The 21,468-nt window shown below is 35.6% G+C and overlaps 1 protein-coding gene across 11 annotated transcripts in view; it reads left to right on the plus strand.

Annotated features, from left to right (window-relative positions):
* The window catches only part of PTPRD (protein tyrosine phosphatase receptor type D), a gene marked incomplete at both ends in the record, with an annotated part of 382,458 nt that overhangs the window by 175,997 nt on the left and 184,993 nt on the right, over positions 1-21,468 (plus strand). For 8 of the 11 annotated variants that reach the window (XM_084237481.1, XM_084237484.1, XM_084237485.1 and 5 more), the window contains 2 exons: positions 18,540-18,728; positions 20,733-20,750. In XM_084237481.1, the coding sequence (XP_084093607.1) occupies positions 18,540-18,728; positions 20,733-20,750 (207 nt within the window). The remainder of the gene's footprint in view (positions 1-18,539; positions 18,729-20,732; positions 20,751-21,468) is intronic. The other 3 variants (XM_084237482.1, XM_084237486.1, XM_084237483.1) reach the window with 1 other exon arrangement.

Genomic DNA, 21,468 nt, shown 5'->3' on the forward strand with positions numbered 1-21,468 from the left:
ATTCTCACACTGACAATTATACTTCAGTAGCGAGTGTATTCTTCAATTGTTTATAGGGCTGGGATTTTATTTTCTTACCTATTTAGTGTATCTCATTTCTGGATTTCTTTTTAATATAGATTTAGCTTTAGATAATTAATTGAAAAACACATCTTATTTTTCTTAAATTGTTACTAGTTTTATACCACACATTGTGTTGGAGAACATGTAAAGATGTAATGGTTCATGTAAGTGTGTGTGTTTACCAGATACATTGTTAGATAGGCTAGCCAACTAAAATATTATTTGAACTTACAGTGTATTAGTTAAAGAATGAAAAATCTTTTTTTATTGCATGCTTTATCAGGTAATAATGATGTAGTAATTCTTGTAGTTGAGGTAAAAGTATTAGGTAATGCTTTTACACTACTAAATCTACTTTTGAACACCATGCACACATTAAATCATTTAGTACTTAGGCTTGGTCATTCAGAGGACCAAAATATATTTCTTACACATACTTGCTCATCCTCTATAGTTAGTGACTCACAGCACCCCTTGGATATTTTTCTTTTTTAAAGATTGCCTTACAGAATTTTAATAATAACATGTATACCTCCTATATACATGGGAGAGACCCACCGCAACTGAGTAACTTGCCCACTTGATTTAAGATGCTGTCCTTAATAGCTTAGCTAAGATAAGGAAGGTTGAGGAAGGATAGGGATGTCAGAACTTTCACTGGGGACAACAGAAGCCTTCTCTCTGGAAAAGAGATAAGGGCATTAGATCTCCCTTAAACAGATCTTTATATAGTGAATTTTTGATATAAACATCAAAAAAATAACTTCTACCCAGCCTTCAGAGTCACTCCCATGATATATTTTGGGGTGGCAGATTTTTGTTCTCCTATAGTTCCATCTCTGGAACTTCTCAAAATCTCCACCATTAAGAATTTTAATTGTTCAGTTATTTCTTAGAATCAGTTTCTTAGTCCCGAAACTTGATCAGTCCAGTTTAAATAGTGTGTATAATTCCTGGGGCCATTAATATGCAAGCAATAAGAGGCATTCCTTACATGCTAAGAATGTTAAAGATGTCCTTGTAACATACATCAGTGAGGTAACTTTTGGAAAAAAGACTTGAATGTGAGGCTGAATGCCAAGGAAGTCACATAACTAGAGAGTGGGACTTTCATTGTCACTCCTGATTTCTGTGGAGAGGTGAGGACCTCGAGGTGTAGTTCAGTTGCTAGAGGTCAATATCTTAATCAACCATACCTATGTAATGAACAACACCCCTCTGGAGTCTGAGAATTGCATGTTGTTGTGGAGAAGCCTCACCACCCATTGGAAATTCAAAACAAGGGTGGTGGGAATTTTACAGGGACTATCACCAAGATGAAAATACATACATTGTACAAAAATGAAAAATGATGTAAAAAATATATAAAATAAAAATTAACGTAGATTGGGCCCTCAAGTTTTCCAATTCCTAGAAATACAATAAATGTGGATAGGTTTTCTTTTTGTTCCCCTCAGTTCTGAATGATTTCCCTATGATTTTTGTTTTAAGCTCAGTCCTATTCAAGTTCATAATGTTTGTATTAGTATTACCCTTCGACTTTAGCTTGACTGGCCCTTTGTAATCTCCTTTTAGATGGTTCATGTGAGATTAGTATGCAAATGGAGGTCTGAAAATAGAAATACTAAATGGAAGGGAATCATTGGAATCTTCCTTATATGACTAAGTGTCTTGAAGCAAGAGTTAAGAATAGCATTCTTCTTTTGGAGTGATTAAAAGACACTTGGCTCAGTATCCCAAGTTAACATGAGAGTTGTTTTGTTTTTGTTTTTGTCTTTGTTTTGTTTTTTGTTTTTTTTTGGTGGTAGTGTTGTACTAATATGCAACTTGAATAACTTTATGGTTGGAGTTTAATTCCCATATTTATTTTGCTGTATTCATCTTGTCTCTTGAAGTTTAGATTGTTAATGAGTAAAATCCATATACAACTTATCAGAGTTACTAAGGTAAAATAGGTCTTCATGCAAATGTTCTTAAATAGAGTTATTTTTCCCATAGCCTTCTATAAATTCTTCCCTGGTTTGTCTATGCATTTGTGTGATTCTAGCTATCAGCTTTGCACAAATGACACTCAACACTATATTTCAAAACTTGAGTTTTTTCTGTCTTACTATATCTATTGTATTAATAGATAAGATTGGGTGACCAAGAAACTGAGACTCTAGAAACATGAAATTTTGACAAACTTTCCCCTTAAAGTGATGCTTACTAGAACTGTGGATCATTTCTCCAGGGTGTACCTAGTGCACCTCTTATACTCTCTTGCCAGACATTACATCAAAACAGAGACTTAATCATTTTTCGTTATAACAAATGCAGAAAACCTCTCCGTGATGTTGCTCTTCATTCCCCACCAATAAACTCTCTTGACAAAGTATGTGAAGAGTTTCATCTCACTTTCTAATTTCAAAAACATCTTACTCCATACTGCCTGCCGAGTGAACCCTACCAGTCTCCCAGGTTCTCAGGCATGCCTAGCTGAACAGAATTTCATCAGATGCCACACCTTGCCACACCATACTCCTAACTCCTCGCCAATCAAATGCACCCAAGCAGGGACCACACTTCACCCTGAGGATACCCTCTACTTCATATCTCTGCACCTTGATCATTCCTTTCCCTGAGGCTGGAGGCCCTTAACAGTTCTGTGTACTGAAATTCTATCCGCGCTCTTAAGCCTGGCTTCACAGATCTCTAGCAAAATTAATTACCCAGTCGCGCTCCCTTAGCAATTGATTCTTTCACTTATTTCCTTCTGTTCATACACGTTTCCACCTTTATATTGTAATATTTTGGAGAGACTTCTTGGAGCCTTCAAGTATTAAACGATGTTTCATGTAGAGATTCTGAGAGCTTTCAACAAATGTTTGCTAAGTTGAACAAATAGTACTACCTCTTAATGTTTGTTACCTGTAAATATAATTTCCAGCAAGATATACGAATGTTCTTTATACAAATTCATAGTTAAATGTTTATCTTCAGAATATGTATCCATTCAATTTTATCTTGGGCTGAATATTTTAATTAAAGGAATTTTCCTCAACTAGAAATAAGACGTTTCTTAGATCACGTTGTTCTTTCATAACTCTCTCTGTTCCTTCTTCTTCCTTCAAGTTAACATTCACCAAATCAAAATTTGTATGCTCTACTCTCTCAGAAGTTTGTTTTAACAAGTTTATTGGTTTTGGTTTATTGCACCTGTATGTAGCAGTTACAATATATTACTGTATATAACAGTAAACATCTCTTAGATGTTTGTGGGCAGTGTGGATTTATTTGTTTGGATGTCTCAACATTTTGGATATCACCATTTTGTTCATTATATATTTTTTGAAAGATTGGATTTATAATATTCACACATTTGTGTCTATTATTACCTTGATTCAAAAGGAAGTAACTAAGATTACAGAGGAATGTTCGGTATGACAAGATAAAGAGTTGTGATGGTGGAACAGGAAATATGGTGTAAGATAAAAGGATCTAAGGAGTCCTTTGGAACAAACAGCTTATCCATGACGTCTGTTCCTTTGCTAGAAGTAGATCATAATTTTAGCTCTAAATCTCTTAACAGTTCTGTAAATGAGAAAGAGCAAACCTTTAACACAGGTGCATCATGTTCATAAAATAAAAACAAATTAATTCTTAAGAAAAACTCAGAACTGTTTCAGACTCTAAAACAAGGGAGAAAACATTTCTACCATAGTTCTGAGGACACTGTCATGTTGAAAAGAATATGTGCATGCTTAACTCCCTGCAACTTCATAGAGCAGATACTTATTAAAATTCCTCAGTGTAACCTGGGGAATTCCATCAAAAGGCAATTCAGTAAAACTTGATCTCAAGCAAGCAATGGAAAATAGTCCTGGTATCCCAGTCTTTGTTCCTTTAGATAATCAAAGGATTATTTTTCATATTATGTGAAGAAATGAAGGAGATTGCTTATTTTCAGCCAGCTCTCCATAATTTTGCTTCTCTGACCAAGTTGTGATGTAGGTTTGTCCATCATTTTGAGGTTGAGATGCCTGCTTGTAGAGATCAAAGAAGAACTGTGTAGATAGTCGAATGGGGTTTCAGATTTTAACACTAAACCCTGTGAATGCTAAGAATGTCCATTTTTTTTAAGAAAACAAATAAGGGTAGTAATGTGTGCTTGGAGAGACCAGGCCCCCACTATTTTTAGGTAGACAAAGTGATCACCCATAGTTTCAGCTTGTTTATATGAAATATGTTGGATCTTTTCCTAAACAAAATTAATGGGAAATTAAGGAACTTACCATGCTAGGTCAAAATGTGGATATAATGTTTTGAACCCGAACAGCTATTAAGAAGGAATTATAAACAAGTGTCCATTTCACTCATCAAATTTAAAGCAAAAGGTCTCTGGAAAAGAGCAGTTGAACATTTAACTTTGATCAATCAGTTGCAATATGTGAACTTTGGTAACAGAATGAGGTAATGTCTATATAGATTGAGTCACTGAAAACAGTTAAACACTTCAGAATGTCTACCAAACAGCATGGCTTTGACTTTAGTTGATCTGCATGACCATTTTCTTCTGAAAAGTACTTTATAAAATTATAGTTGACACTGTGTTATGGTCCAATACCATATATCTTAACAGAATGGCATAGTTCCCTTCACAATTATCTCATGTTCTGTAATTCATAAATAATTTTGGTGAGAAATTTTCCACTAAATATCATCTGCTTTTTGAAGAACAATCCATGACCAAATAGTTCTCAGTCACACTGTAGGAATTCACGGTCCAAGGAACCCCAAAGAACGCAGCCATGGGTAAAATAGAGCAACTGAAAGTTAAATGATTTTTTTTTTAAAAAGTCCTATGTGTTTGAACAAACAGTAGTCACTTTGATAAGGATAGAGTATAAGAGGTAAGACAAATTTTATCTTCAGTACCAGGAAATGGATTTAAAATGTGATGATGGGCCTCCCCGGTGGCTCAGCGGTTGAACACTGGGTTGCGAAGCTGCCCGCAGCCTCTGCAGCGCCGGTTCGATCCCCACCTGCTCCCCGGCCACCAGAGGATGGTCCCACATGGTGCGCAGACCTCTCCTGCCGCCCGCTACTCCCCTCAGCAGTGTACTTCGGTCCTTCTGCCTGCTCTGCTCCCCGCTCTGGCTCTGGTGAATTATCTCACCCTCCTGTGCTTCTGACTATACCTAGTGCTTGTATAAACAAACAGACAAACAAACACATAAATAAATCTTAAAATAAAATAAAATAAAATGTGATGAAAGACATTTTGTTTGAGCGTGACAGAGGTACAAATGCACCATCCAGTCTTATATCCACCACAGCATTTTCCCATCACAGCTGTACATAAACATTTTGAAACTATGATTGTATTTGTTACAATGTTATTAAATCTTGATCAAGACTTCACCAGGAAAACTGATATCCTAGGAATTTGTTTTTCATCCCAGCTAACCATGTTTCAGGAGGGAAGTTTAGACTTAGGGAAGAGGATAATAACATAAGAGTTTCCTGAAAATTAACAAAGAAGAAATAAAAGTGGCTTTATTGTGTGACTTAGCTGCTTTTGCCAAAGGAGCAGATTTATCAAGATTCAACCAACCAAGTGCCCAATAAATTCACAGTCAATGGAAGTACAGACTTTTCAAACCAAGAACCAGTATCAGGGGTGGGGGTGAAGAGCATGGAATATGATAACCATCAGGAAAAACACAACTGAAAATGTTTTTTTTTTCTACTGTGTATTCTTTCTTGATATATTTTATGTTCTTTTGAGTTAATTCCTGAAAACCTATAAAATTTCCCCATTTGATTGCAATTTGCTTATGAAACCCGTCATAAATATTTTAAAATAAAGCTGAATTGTATGTGATTTTATCTTTATGACAATAAATGCTTAAATAGCATTAGTTTAGGGATCAGTGGCTGAATTACACATCTCCCTTTAGTGAATGTGCACTCATTATTTACTCAGCAGTCTCTTCACCATCATCACTGAGCAATTGAAGGAGCATTAATCTTGCTATAAACATAAAAACTACCCACTTGTGCTGTGGGGAGAACAGTGGGATATGCTTTCTATGCCCAAGAGTTCAAGGTTTTGAGATATAATTTTTGTGTGTCAAGTTTTTGTCACTTCATTAAGAATTAGAGACTGTATGTTTCCTTAGTTTATAACAATATGTCAGTCAGTTCAAATGAAAGTGAACAACTCTGGTTTGCTTTCAGTTAAGGGAAGGGTTTATTGTATCACTGTTAATTATTTTCAAGGGAAACTTGAGTCTATTTAGTTGGTGTGTAACATACTAAAATGTAACACTATTAGTTATCTTTATGGAGCTTCTTAATAGGAGTACATATTGTCATAGGAGTACAACTCAAGTCATTTTCTCTTTTATTGTCTGTCAGACTCCAGTATTAAGTGGACATCTCTGGCTACAGAGAAGTTACTCTGGTATGCTCAGCAGTGTTCAGATTGCAGGAAGTGGATTTTGTCGGGGAAATTGATGCCATCCCATGGTATCTCCGTCTGCTTCTAGACTGTTGCCCAGGGAAATGTTGGCACATCCATTGTGAGTGTTCTGAGTTCTTGAGTACAGACACAGCCTTTTCTTACCTTCACCTGAGACAAAGCATGTAAGGAAACAGGTGCCTTAACATGGCAGCCTTTCTGCCATGTCTTGAAGTAAAGATGAGTCAGTATTAGTTTGGTAGATAACTGCTTTGTGACTGCTGCCGTAGTTAGCCCCACGGCAGTGCCAAACCCTAAAGAGAAGACAGAGTCCAGCCTCCAGGGTGCTGGTTACAGAGGTCCCTCAACTATGTGACGGTGTTTTTTGGGGACAGCATGACTAGAAATGCGTTACACAAATCTTTTACATAACTTTAGAAAACCATCCCTGAGAACATTCTCTCATTCTTCATCCTGAAATGTCAGCAAGCCAATGAAATTGACTTATGAATTATATTTAACTCTTCATGTATAAACCTACCAAGTCACTGTGTCATGTAGATTTTATAATTGTATTTGTCAGTTATATCTCAGTAAAGCTGAAATTTAAAAAAATATATCAATACTCTCCACTCTCCCCTTTTTCTCCACCACTTCCCTGGTGTGAGTTGCTCTTAGGTAGCAGACGATTGAATAGCCACAAAATGGTCTCCCTACATCCTTTTCTCTCTCCCTCTCTCTCTCTCTCTCTCTTTTTTTTTTTTTGCCCTGCCCTGTTACATTTGGCATACCATGTTTTTTTTTTTTTTTTTTAATAGAGGCATGTTTTTTATTTGTTTATTTGTATGTGTGCTTGTTTATACATGCACTGGGTACAGTCAGAAGCGCGGGAGGGTGAGAGAATTCACCAGAGCCAGAGCAGGGAGCAGAGCAGGCAGAAGGACGAAAGTACACTGCTGAGGGGAGCAGTGGGCGGTAGGAGAGGTCTGTGCGCCTTGTGGGACCCTCCTCTGGTGGCCGGGGAGCAGCCGGGGATCGAACCTGCACTGCAGAGACCGCAGGCAGCTTCGCAACCCAGCGTTCAACCTCTGTGCCACTGGGGAGGCCCTGGTATACCATGTTTTACATGGTGTTATGGTGTTTTTCAAGATAGAAATTTGGTGATAAGAGATATACCTTCCCAATATAAGTCTCCAAGCACTTACAAATATGATTTGTAAGTCAATACCCACACACTTTGCCTACCTTTAAAAACATTCTTTACTTGCTGATGTTTTTAGGAAAAAGACCACAATCCTTTATGAAATCCCTCAGTCTTTGATGAAAAAATCTTTTTTGTAATTTGCTGAGTTCAATCTGCAATTGAAGAATTTTGGCATATGATTTTGCCCATATTTTCGGTAGTTTCTAAATGCAATTCTTGATTTTATATAAATATACATATTTAAGCCTGTTTTTCTGATATTTTCATCATTTCTATAAATTAGTAGCAGTGGAACTGTCATTTAATTAGTCTTGGTATTCAAGAAGGCCTCAAATAAAGTGTATATTTGAGAATATTTTTCAGAGTTGGATGCCTGAGGACATCCAGCTATCCAGAATCTTTGGGAGTAAGTCTTGTACCACAGAGTTGTAATGTAATTTATTTAAAAATATATATTTTGGGGGGCCTCCCCTGGTGGCACAGAGGTTGAGCGCTGGGCTGTGAGGCAGGCTGCCCGCAGCCTCTGCAGCCCTGGTTCGTTCGTTCCCCGGGTGCCGGCAAGGGTCCCACAAAAAAAAAAAAAAAAAAACATTTTTAATGTGGTGGCGCAGGCAGTTGAGTGCAGCACTGTGAAGCTGTCCGCAGCCTCTGCAGTGCCGGTTCCATCCCCACAGGCTGTGGAGCAACCCACATGGTGCAGCAGACCTCTCCTGTCTTGCCTGCTGCTCCCCTCAGCAGTGTATTTCAGTCAGTCTGCCTGTTCTGTTCCCTGCTGTGTCTCTGGTGAATCCTCACATGCTCCTGCGCATCTGGCCTGTACCCCAGCACTTGTATAAATAAATAAATCTTTAAAAAAGTATACATTTTATAAAATATTAATGATAATATAAAGTAATTGTAATTTGTTTATAAATGATTTTAAAATATTGAAACAATCCCAACCTTATAGGAAAGTAGCAAGAATGATTTAGAGTATTTGTTTTCCCTGAACTATTTAGAGTAAATTGCTGACATGGCACCTGTGTGCTCAAATACCTGTACCTCCTCCAAACAAGGCTGTTGTCATATCTGAATAGTATACAACCATCAAAATCAGGAAGTAATTGTTAATACATTATAACCATGTAATTCTCGGACCTCATTCACTTCAGAACACATTTTAGCAGTTACCCTATTCAAGTTTAATTATCCTCAAAGATTCCAGTTTAGAATTACACTTTGCACTTAATTGTTCTTTAAAATTCTTGATATTAATAGATTTGAAGGTAACAAAGCTGTTTTTTTCATAAAATATTCTCATTTTGGCTGATATTTTCTCATGATTATTAATTAGGTTATAAACCTTTTTTTCAATATCATTTTATTATTCTATTCATGCTTCTCTAACAAAAATTCCAGAAAGGTATTTCTTGCTAGAGTTGGAAGACAGAAAATCAAGGCAAATAACTCCTTTAGTGTCTAGTGAGGAGTCTCTCTCTGGCCCTTAGGGGCACTGTGTGTCCTACATAGATCCTCTTTTATAAGGGCGCTGATCCTGTGAGTCAGGGCTCTGCCCTCAGGAATTAATTGTCTCCCAAAGGCACTGCCTCCAAATACCATCATCCCAGGCCATTGGATATAACTTATTAGGATTTACCATTGGGGAGGAGGGGAAATCTAAACCTGTATGCCATAGCAAATAGCATGGGAGTGGTACTGTGTTTTTCTCACATCTTATTATTGATGTGGTTAACTTTTCCATGTTCATCAAGATTGTATCCATAAGTCATCTCCATTGTCAAGTTCCTCTTTTCCTTGATATTTAATAAATTCATGAGAGCAGATAATTTGAGACTCTGTAATATGCCATTCCTCCTGAAAGTTTTCATTGTGTTCATTTATATTAGTATAGACTCATGTATTTTTATTCAAGGTTTTATAATTTGTTAATATATATATATTTAATTTTGATTTTCAGATTTTTCCCATATTTCAATGAGAGCTCTATCATATTGACTTCTTGTCTTTCAACATGTCCCTGTCATTTTTTTGAACACTTTGATGTACAACAGATATTCAAAGTAGGCCTGGTCTTGTACCTTACTTGCTAGTGCTGGGTGGATTCAGTTATTTTCCTAAGGGGCTGTGTTTGCTTTTACCAGAAAGTCATGTTTAGACACCCAGATTTGGGTGTGTAGCTGTAGTCATTGCTATCAGGCGTTGTTAGCCCTAACCTCTCAACTTACACAGGTACAGAGGATGTGCCTACCACATTTATATAGGGAATGTATGTATGTGTGTGCCTGCATGCACTTTTACATATATATTCATTCATTTATTAATGTATATATTTTAAAACTATGAGGCCATATCAATAACTAATTTCAAGCCAATGTAACAGAGTTCATTCTACTTATCTTTTTTGTATAACATTTAATAGCTAAAATTTTTTGTTTTCTGTTACATTCACCATCATTCTGAAACAGCCACGGGGAATGTTCTAGCTTTATTTGATTTGAGCTCATTAGAATTCCTAACTTTTACAAAGCCAGCAAATAATGGGGTCAGGAGCCAAATCCAATTCTCTTTCCATGTTTATTATTATTATCATCTGTTTTTGTTTCTCTCTTTCAAAAATAACAGGAATTAAATTATTGACCTTAATGTCAGTGTGTTGTGCATATTAACTTTATTTTTCTTAAAAGACTCATAGTATGATTTAAATATAAATTTATGTAAAGTGGATAATTATTTTAGTATTCAAAATTGGGCAAAACTCTGGATGCTGTATAGGGTATCATGATACCTGCTCATTAGTAAAAACAGATTAATAGTAAGCACTGACATTTATGAAAGTGAATGGTTGTTGAATTTTGGTCTTAATGAGGTTTGCATTCCTAGGAAGGGAATAAATGAGAACCCTAATTCCTAAATATTTACTTAAATATCCAAGTATTAATTAGCATTGTTAAGTAGAAGAGGATAGTATTTTCTTTCTCCTCATCCCAATAAATTTATCTAATTTTGGATCAAAACAAGTTTGTTTTATTCTGTTCCAAGTATGCTCTGCAACCTTCTCAACATGTGAAGAATATTTCAGAAAATGGAGCTTTGCTCTGGAATGCTCTGTGGGTAGCTGGTTAGTGTGCTGAATATTTAGTAGCTACTAATGAGTTCTCTATCAGTTTATCAATGTCTAATTTTCTATTCTTACATGGCATAGTTCTATGAGAAATCTTTGGAGACTTTTGTACCCAGTAACTGCTTTTAAGAGATACCTAAATCCACTCTGAAATAAAAGCTTCTCTGATTGATTTATAGCCATATTAAGACAAGCATACCATCTGTACAGAAAAATGTGCAAAGAGGATCTTGGACTAAAAATCCATCTTATCCTGTTCATAATTACTTTTTGGAGGCCAGGTCTTGTATTTATTAAATATTCCATTTGGAGTATCATTTATTAACTGGTATTTTTCTCCTGCTTTGGATAATTTCCTTCTGACTTAGAGTAGCCTTTGACTTATAATTAGAAACCGCTTTATTTATATATTTTTTTCAATTTCATTCATATGTATATCATTTTGATAATGGCCCAGGAGTTCAACTTTGCTAGAAAATGTTGATTTAGCTTTTACTTCTTTTCTTGTTCTTTTTCTGTTGTCAGTTCCTTATTCAATTCACTTGCAGGGAGATTGATTTTGAATAATATGGTCATGATGTCAAAACAGTACAAATTATACCCTGCTGCCATCTGGAATGGTGAAAATAAAAGCTTTATTTATACTGTTTTCCTTAAGAAAAGAATAATAAGTGTTTTCCCCCCACTTCAGGGACTACATTATGTTAAGAAATGGTTCTTGTTTGCAGCATGATAGTGTGGTTTATTCTGAAAGATAATGACTTGAAAACTCATTTGCTTTTCAACAAAGTATCAGATATTCCAACCAGTAACCTCTAATCCTTCCAGCCTCTAAGATACTGATCTGTCTCCTTTCCTAGACAAAGCTATTGGGGAAAGCAGTCATCATTAGCCCTCTGTTACAGAGGAGACCCCCTGTGTGGTCTGAGTTAATATGTTCAGACAACTTATGTTTACTTCTCTGGTCTTTTGATGTCCACTCAAAGCAGAAGTACTGCCATTTATAGTCCTTACTAGCTAATCAAATAGAACTTACAGAAGGGTTAGAGACATAGATAGGCACAATGTTGAATTTGAGGTCCCTTGGGAAATTACTTGATGGGTGTTAGTTACCCTTTTAACACTCCCATTTTTCATCAACATTTTATTGGCTAACAGATGTGGCAGAATTTTGTTTTTATCTGGAACGTATATTAAGCAAATGAGAAACCAGTTGATAAATATCAAAAGGTAGATTTTTTTTTTCACAATGCAGAGCTGTTTTCAAATTATTATTACATAGAAATTCAGTCTCCAGTCTTTTATGCATAAAAATAAAATTAAGTTCACCAAGTATTAAAATTATCTGTGTTGTGCAGATTCTATTATGGCTGATTCCAATTAAAAGTTCTATTGCTATTTATAACAAATGTTTATTTGAAGAACAATTGGCAGGAAGAAACATAATGAAGTACAAAATATACCAATCTAGAGTTAAAACATTTATTTTTATTCTTATTTTGTATCTTACCTGGAAAAGTAACTTACTTTTTTCCTGAGTTTTGTTTTGTGTCTATAGAAACTAGTACCATTTAGCATCATCTTGCCTAGCTCAAGGAGCCAGAATAAGGTGAAAGAGTTTGGTGTTTTCAGTCACTCAAAACAACTTTTTGCTGTTCCCCATGTTTAGAACTACTGCTCAAGTTTGGTTTTGGGAACAAATCCTAGGACAGTATGGATTTGTTTGTGTTGTTGATTAATCAAAGAGCCTAAAGCTTGTTCAAAGGGAGAAATGAGACCTTTTATGAGCTTTGAAGAGGTTGTTGGCACAGATATTACTCTTTATAATAACTTGCATGTTTGGATAATTTTTGTTATTTTTGTGATTTATGTAGAATGTTTTCTCATTTACAGTGTATTACTGCTGCTCTTGTTCCAGCAAGTCTTAGGGTTGTATTTTTTTTTTTTCTATAAAGATCTATTGCGGAAACGAGGTGGAGTAAGTACATGTATGCTAATATTTTACTAGATGCCAAGCAGCACCAAACAACATTTATTGCATTATCTCATTCAATTCTCCTTTCTATGAGATAGATACTATTCTTTCTTCCAAAGGATCTATTTTTCCTGAAGATACAATTAAATCACAACAATGTGGACATTGACTAGATTACTTCATGCCCAGTTCTGGCACAAAGGAGACCTTTAATAAATATCCATAGGATGAATGATGCCTTTTATTCAATATCCAGTAAATTTTAAATACTAACAGTTCATAAGCTCTTTAACATGATGCAACTTTTATGACAATACAAACTTTTTTTTTCTGTATTTATTGTGATTAGCCCTTATATTTATTTTCAATTAATTTATTTTCTTACCTCTTTGTTGATATTTGGACAGTATGTAGTTTCTCCCCTCAGGTGTAATTCCTATAGTTTTCCCACCACCTATACCACCCATGATCCATCACTGCACTCCATTGTGCTCTTCCCTCCCCTGTTGGACCCCTCTCCCCATGTGTGTCTCAACTCTATGATCAGCTTGCATGTTTTATCTTTTTTTTTCCCTGACCCTATGTTTAGCTTCTCTATATTCTGCATATAGTGAAACCATCTGATATTTATCTTTTTCCTTCTGATTTGAAAATAATTTTTATTTGACCACTTTAAGGCCAATATATTTAAATGTTCCAAGAGAATTTTCCCCTTCACTATAAAAATAACTCTTGAGTTTATATCAAATAGCTTTGTACTATTTAACAGGTAAAGATATTTTCAGTATATTTAAAGGGAGTAACATTTTCATTTATGAAAACATTCTTTATATTATTCCTCTGACTTTTCACTTGTTTTCTTATGTTAATGAAAACTACCCCCATTCAATTCTTTCCTCCAAAAAAAAAAAGTGATGTTGGGTAAGATTATATTGTGAATGCCCTAGAACATTAAGATATCCAGACCCTGAGAAATCTTTGCTACAATTAGACTAAAAATTTTATCAAGTCATTGATACTTGTTTTTGTGAGCCTGTAACTCTATTTTTGTGATTCTTTGAGTCTAATACTACTTAAGATACTGTTAAAACTAGAAAGAGGTTATAAGTCTTGATAGACTTATATTCAAACTGGGGAGGCAAATATATATCCACAAAGCAATTAAAGAATAATTAACTATTTAAATGAGTATCATTAAATAAACCCAGCAGGAATTTAAGATGCCACATGAGTGAGTGATGAAAGGGTTGTCTATTTCCTAAACATGTCTAATTACAGATGTTTATTGAACACTGTGATGGTTTAAAAGGAAATAATATATAACTCCTGGGCCTTCCCGGTGGCGCAGCAGTTGAGCGCTGGGTTGCGAAGCTGCCCACTGCCTCTGCAGCGCCGGTTTGATCCCAGGATGCTCCCCGGACACTGGGGGAGGGTCCCGCATGGCGCGCAGACATCTCCTGCTGCCCGCTGCTCCCCTCAGCAGTGTATTTCGTTCCTTCTGCCTGCTCTGCTCCCCGCTCTGGCTCTGGTGAATTCTCTCACCCTCCCGTGCTTCTGACTGTACCCAGTACTTGTATAAATCAATCAATCTTGTATAAATAAATAAATAAATCTTTAAAAAAATAATAATATATAACTCCTACCTTCCATGGGCTTATTAGTTCAGACTTACATATGCACTATAATAAGGGCTCTATTGATTACATTAATTGGGGACTTTTAAAGAGGAATCACTAGGTGCTATTTAACAAGAGTGATTCAGGGGATGAGTTCTCCCAAAAGGAAAGTCTTATACATCTCTTCTTTGAGATTCTGATTTTGCTTTTTTGCACTACTATTGTCATGAAAATCTCGGTATTACCAATAATCCCTAAATGATGAGATTTATTTACCAAAATCTTAATACTGCATTTGAGATAGCATACTGTTGATGTAATTGATGTGATTTTTCCTCATAAATATTTACTGTAGATTTGAAATATTGAGAAGGTAGCAACATGGCTAATAGTCCTTCTTTGAAAATGTCTTTAAATCATTTGGGATTAGAGTCAAAGGAACAGACTGGTTGAATTCACTCAGAAAGAGTGCTAGCAAAATTAGGTAAAAAGAAATGTATGGGGACACATTGGAAGGGGGCTCTGGCAAGAGCAGGTGATTTTGTTGCTTGGTTTCCCATCATATAGGAGAAGTTCAGTGTTTATGGAATTGGAGCTAAAGTAAAAGCAACATTAAAATTGTTTAGTGTAGACAGGCAACAAAAGTACTTTAACTGAAGAAATTATGGAAAAGCTATTACTTGATCATTCACAGATATATCTGAAGCATCATTCCCTATAAAACAATGTTAGATTTTCTCATATATTCCTTTCAAGTCCTGATTAAGTCAGGAATTATTAACAATTCCATAGCAGTAGGAAGTTAACTCTGGAAATTGCTGACAGTCCTTTTTTTTTTTTTTCTTTCCTTAATGGAACTGAAAGTTTCGTATCAGCATATTTCATTAAGACACCAAACAGATTCAAAGAATGTGCTATATTTCCAGGTCTATTATAGCTGCCATTCCAAACAAAATATGTATGACTTCTACGATTCACTAAGCACAAGTATGTAGTAATCTGCCCTTTAATGGCCTCTCAAAATGACAGACCAAATGGCTTTGTGAAGGTCAAGTCTGATTTAAATTGTTGATGAATTAGTAGCTAATTCTGCATGATTGAATATTAATATGGAACAGTGATAAGTAAGGCACTTTAAAGCTTAATGAGCACATTAATGAATAGGACAAAATGTTTTTCTTTTCACCTCATGTAAAGGTTTAAAGTTACTAACATACCAATAATTTGTTCATTTTGATAGCTGCTTTTTTACCATAAAAGTTTATGTGGTTAAGGTGTAAAAGGTATTGATTATCACCCCCACCCCCCAAGTTTCTGAGTTTCTGGTAACACATTTCATGAGCTGTCAAAATTGATGTTATCAAATGGCCAAGGCAGTATTATATAAATCACTAATAAATATAAAAGGTAGGAAAAAAAGCAATTAACATCTTTTAAACTATGCCCACTGAGATAAGCATTCCAATTAGAAATTTCATTATTTCCACAGTTCGTTTTATGTTGAATACTGAGTTTTATTGCCAAATACCTGACAATCAAATTGGAAACAAGCCACAACTGTCAACGTGTAACAGCTCTGGCTATTCGAATCTGTTACATTGTGATGTTTCTCATGAAAATTTAATGAAGAAAGTGCATTCAGAGAGATTCTGTGCAAAGAGGGGGGAATGGATAGAATTTAATTACCCTTATTAAAAATAAGACAGGAGCTCTCTTTACATTCTGTGTCTGATTAGTATGCAAGAAAGATGATCTTTGTTGTACATTTGTGAATGTGAAAAGGAGGCTCTGGAGTATTCTTTATGAACCAAGAAGGAAAAGAAAGGTCATGCAAATGTATTAGACTGTTTTAGGTAGAGCACAAGTCATTTTTGTCAGCTCTCCCCATGGTGAGGACTTCATTTCTTACAAATGGTTATTCATTCTTGATTTCTTGGTAAGATCCTATAGAAAGTAGCTCACCAATATTAAACCTTCAACACTCATCTCTGCTCGGTACTTCATATTGGGTTGATTCTTCAGAGAGGTGAACTTGTGGAAGAAAAGTAATCACTAGCAGAGCAATGTTAAACACTATGGGGGAAATACAAAAATAGCTAAGGAATCCCAAGGTGATTTTTCATTAACATAACTTGGTTACTTTAAAAATGGAAAATAAAAAGAAAACTCATTTATAAGTGACTAAAGTGGTGATGTTGACTTTGGAGTACTTGAGGTAATTTTTATTTTTATCTTTCAAGCAATTTGTGTCTATAGCTGCCAAGTAAGATAATATATCTGGTACAAAGGCTATTGATCTTTCTACTTTCCCCCCACCCCAAAATATTACAACTACACTATATGTACAAATAGATTGATAGAAGCTTTAAAGTCAAAAAGGATAGCCTCATGAAATTTAAGTGAAATAGATTATTAAGATTGGCATAACCTAATTTGCAAAATATTACTTGTATCACTAGCAAGGTTTAACTTCCCCTTGAAGCCCTGAAAAATCATCCCGAAATTCCATCCTTAACAACTATTTTTTTTTTGGTATGGGGACTATAACCAAGATGAAAATGCATACATTGTGCAAAAATGAAAAATGATGTAAAAAAATATAAAATTAAAAAATCAAAAAAAATAATAAGTGAACCCATACAAGTAACCAAAAAAAAAAAAAGAAAACTATTTCTGACAGTTATCCATTGTGTACCCCAGCTTGACTGATGTTGGGGACACATTCCTATCAACAAATGGACTGATGCTTCCTGCAAAGAGCTATGTCTTTGAACTTAATGAAACTGTAACTGATTGATGTTAACTATTTTTTATGACTTTTTTACTTAATGGGTGAACCAGAGGCTATACTTTTCACTTAAAATCACCTGAACTTGTTCAGGGAAACTTCCCTTTCTTGTCAGCTTTATTCTTTGGTAGTATTTTGACATTCTTTCACTATTCTCATTCAAAATTTCTCCAGTTCTTAATTCTTCCTTTGATCAACTCTGTACCAGAAGTGGTTTTCTCTTATGCAAAGTTTGAAAGCTTTTTTTTGGTGATATTTTATTTTTTTTTAATTTTTTACATCAGTATTCATTTTTAAACAATATTTGCTTCCCCCCACCCTTAGGTGTAGTCCCCATAGTTTCCTTCACCCAATGCACCTGTGCACCATCGCTTCTTTTTAATCAGTGGAATATGTTCATACTTCGGCTAGGGGATCATTGGAGTTTCCCTTACTATCTCATGATCCCGACCAGTTGGTTTGCAAGAAATTTGGGTACAAATGAGACATGGAGGAACCCATTGTGGAATGGAATAAGCTGATGATAATGAGTCCAAGAAATGAATTTAGGCCCTCATTGCTGCATGGAGGGAAAGGTTAAGTATGTTTGGTAGGGTTTTGAAAAGCTTTACCAAGAGAGTATTTTAGGCTCAGAGGATTTAGCATGATTTGTCTGCTCAATGGTGAGAATATCAGTGTGGGCAGAAAACATTCCCTATAGAGGACGTCACCCATGAGAAGCTAAAGAAATGGGATCTAATTAAAATGGACCTTACAGCACAGTTTTGGGGATTATGCTTATTACCCCAGACTGTTGACCGGATATGGTGGTGAACACAAAGGTTTGATTGACAGCACAGTGGAGGCATCAAAGTGGAGCGTTTTCCCTAGAAATTGTACCTCACTTAGATTTCAACAAGACTCAGCAGAACTGTTAAGAAGAAGGTCAGTGCCACATCTGATGATTTCTAATGTTTTGCTCTCTGGTATTTGTGCTTTTGAGTTATTTTGGAATAGGGGTTTAAGAATATCAGAGATCACGAGAGTGTTGAATAAATTAATACAGGCCCAGCTGGATGTCAAGATATAATTACTTCTCCTTCTGTGCTCCCAGAGAACTCGATCCATCCCTTCCTCATGGTCTTTATCACCCATGTCTCAGCCGTTTGTTAGGCAGTTGGCCTCTTCCTTAAAGCGTCTGTATCTTAGTCAGTGGTGCAGTGTGACCAAGTGTGTGTCTGCTTGGCAGCAGATGCTAACGAAGGTAAGGAGCAAGATTAACGGATGACATCTTTTAGTCAAGGTCATCTGACTTGTTAACATGTTTGTTTTACTTTTTGTCTTCCAGAGGATCAAATTCCCAGGGGCTTCCCTACCATTGACATGGGCCCACAGTTGAAGGTGGTTGAGCGTACACGCACAGCCACCATGCTTTGTGCAGCCAGTGGGAATCCAGACCCAGAAATCACTTGGTTTAAAGATTTCTTACCTGTTGACACAAGCAACAACAATGGCCGTATTAAGCAGCTGCGATCAGGTAGGGTCTTGTTACTGTTTCCAATAACAACTAGATAATTTTTTTTTGCTTTCTCTCTCTATTATTATTATTTTAATTTTATTTATTTTTTACTTTTAGGTATTGATTTTTCTCCCTCTTCTCTTTCTCTGTTATTTAATGTGTTGTCCATGTCTGTGATGTCATAGCCTGTTTCAGAGTCTGTCTTTCTCCTTCTCTCTGTGTTTGCAGCTTCTGTTTAATCCACATTGCTCACTGCTGTGACTGTATTTTTGATAATTTTTTTAATTTACTGCTTTCCTGCAGTATTTGATGGATCCATCTTCTCTTTCTTTCTTTCTTCTTTCTCTGTTTTATTTCAAAACAAATTTATTTCAACATTGGACTTCATTCAGAACCTGTGAGGAGTTCCAATGCCTCTCTCCATTAAAAACCAAAATGTTCCTATGAAACACTGAAATGAGTCAATTTTATTAAAGTGTGTTTTCTCTGTCTTTTCTACATTTGAACTCATCAAAATACCAAAGTTTAGTAAGTTTGGTCACATCTGCTTTCTTTTCACTAATACATAAAACACAGAAATGTTATGTCATGAGTAACCAGATACATTGATTAAAGTCCATTACAAATATCAAAGAAAGGAGAGTACTTTCATTAGTAGTATGGCTGTGAGTGAGCATTTTCTAAATACGAGCCACCTGTAGTGTGTGCCCACACTAAAGAACTTTGACCCTTCAGTGACTGGATCTACAGAAGTCTGCTTTTGGCGTAGACTCCAGTTTTTACTGCTCTTTCTCTCTCTCTCTCTCTTCCTCTTTTTTTCTCCTCTTAACCTCTCACCTCTCCCTGCATTGCCCCTTATCTCCCTCTCCCATCCCCACCCCAAGTTTATTCCTTTGCTCTCGTTAGATTAAAAATAGAGATAATTCTAAATTTCTGAAGTTTAAGTCTGTCCCTAGGTAATTTCACAGGGACATATGCTAATAAGCTGTTTGCTTTGACATTGATAGTAATATTGATATAGAATTCTAAGTTTTTAGCTGCCTGTCTTCCCAGAATTCTCAGCTTTTGACCTGTCCTGTGATGTTAAAGCGTCTTGTTAACTGCCTCTTTTGCTTGTTGTCAGCAGAATTGTATAGATTAGCATTCTGTTATTGTAAATAAAGAATTAATGATTCACATGTAACATAGATGATTTAGTATATAAAGCTTTAACTCTGAAAAATTTGTACCAAATTATAAGGAATATAATAATATTTTTATGCTGTCTTTCTTCTCTCCGTATTTAAATCTCCAGAATCCATTGGTAAGTGCTTAGTTCTGAAGCGCACTTCACCCCCCCACTAATTTCCATATTCAGAATATTATTATTATTATTATTATTATTATTAATAATAAAATGCATGGCATGCATTTTACTAACTGTCAGTGTAGACACCAGATCTCTGTAGTGGCGCGCACATCATGCACACATCAACAGAATTGTTATCGTAAGAACACTGTGTAGAAAAGTAAACTAGTCCACAAGTTCTATTTCACAAATGTAGCATAGTGACTAGCCTAAGATATACAGTCAACAGTGTTTGTTTCTAGTTACTCTTTAGTATCTCTTATAATAGTATATATATATATGCATATCTATATATATACTTAAATAGATTAGCCAGTATATTTCCTAAACTATGTCTTTAAAAATATTGTTTTTTTTTTTAAGACTGTGAGGCATATACGATACATTTCTAACCCTATATGACCCCAGACCTAAGAACTCAGTTGCTTTCTCTGAGAAAGGCAATGCTGCCTATTGTGGTCTTTACCCTCTGCGGTATAATGCAACTTGCTTTTATGATCTATTAATACTATCTAATATATTCCTGTTTTACCAGTAGAGTAATTCAAGTTTCTTTTAAGACCTTATTTAATTCTGTAAATCTAATTTAATTCTTCTCCCCAGCCCTAGCCTCCTTCTTCTCGTACTAATGCTTCTTCTTTCTAATCTTATTTGCATTCATATTATCCACCCAGGTGGTACACCAATAAGAGGTAAGAGTGCTGAACTAACGTTCACAGAATGATCTTACTCATTCTTTCTGTCCTCTCATCACTCTCATCTTTGTCCTGTTTTCAAACCATTCCAATAATGTCCATCAACTTGAGTTTTTCCCTTTGTACCATTTGGTTATGATCAGTGACTCACATATTGTGAATTTTCCTTTCCTTTTACTTTTCTCTTTGTTTTGTTCATTTCTTTCTTTTTGAAAATGATACTTTAAGTTGTGATATGCTTCAAAGAAAGCATATCCAGGTCTCTAGACCACAGACCAGTCACAGCGTACCATCTGTCCCTCTTTTTTTCCTTTCTTTTTCTTCCTTTTTCCTTTTTTTATTTTTTTCTTCTTTTTCCTTTTTTTTTTGTCCAACTGGAGAAAAAAAAAAGATCATTTTTTCTTCCTTAGCTGTTCTTGTTCTGGACCAAAGCCAAGATGGTCTGGAGAACAGTGGCAGACATGCAGAGGACAGCCCGGACCATCACTTTTTGTCTTTATCTTTCAAAAGGTTTTTGCTTTTGGTCTTCAATTCTTTTTTCTCTTAATGTCTTAAAAGTCAAAGAAATGACTCCCCTTTCCACCTGAATCCACTCGCCTGCAACCTGACAGCAATGCTTTTTCCCCTTCCCCACTTCTTTTTTTCTTGGATTACTCGCCTCTGGAATTTTTGGATCTTCTGTTCTTCAGGCTCTGGAAACCAAAGGTGCTCAGTG

Source organism: Talpa europaea (assembly GCF_964194135.1).
Source record: "Talpa europaea genome assembly, chromosome: 7".
In the NCBI taxonomy this organism is placed as follows: Eukaryota; Metazoa; Chordata; class Mammalia; order Eulipotyphla; family Talpidae; genus Talpa; species Talpa europaea.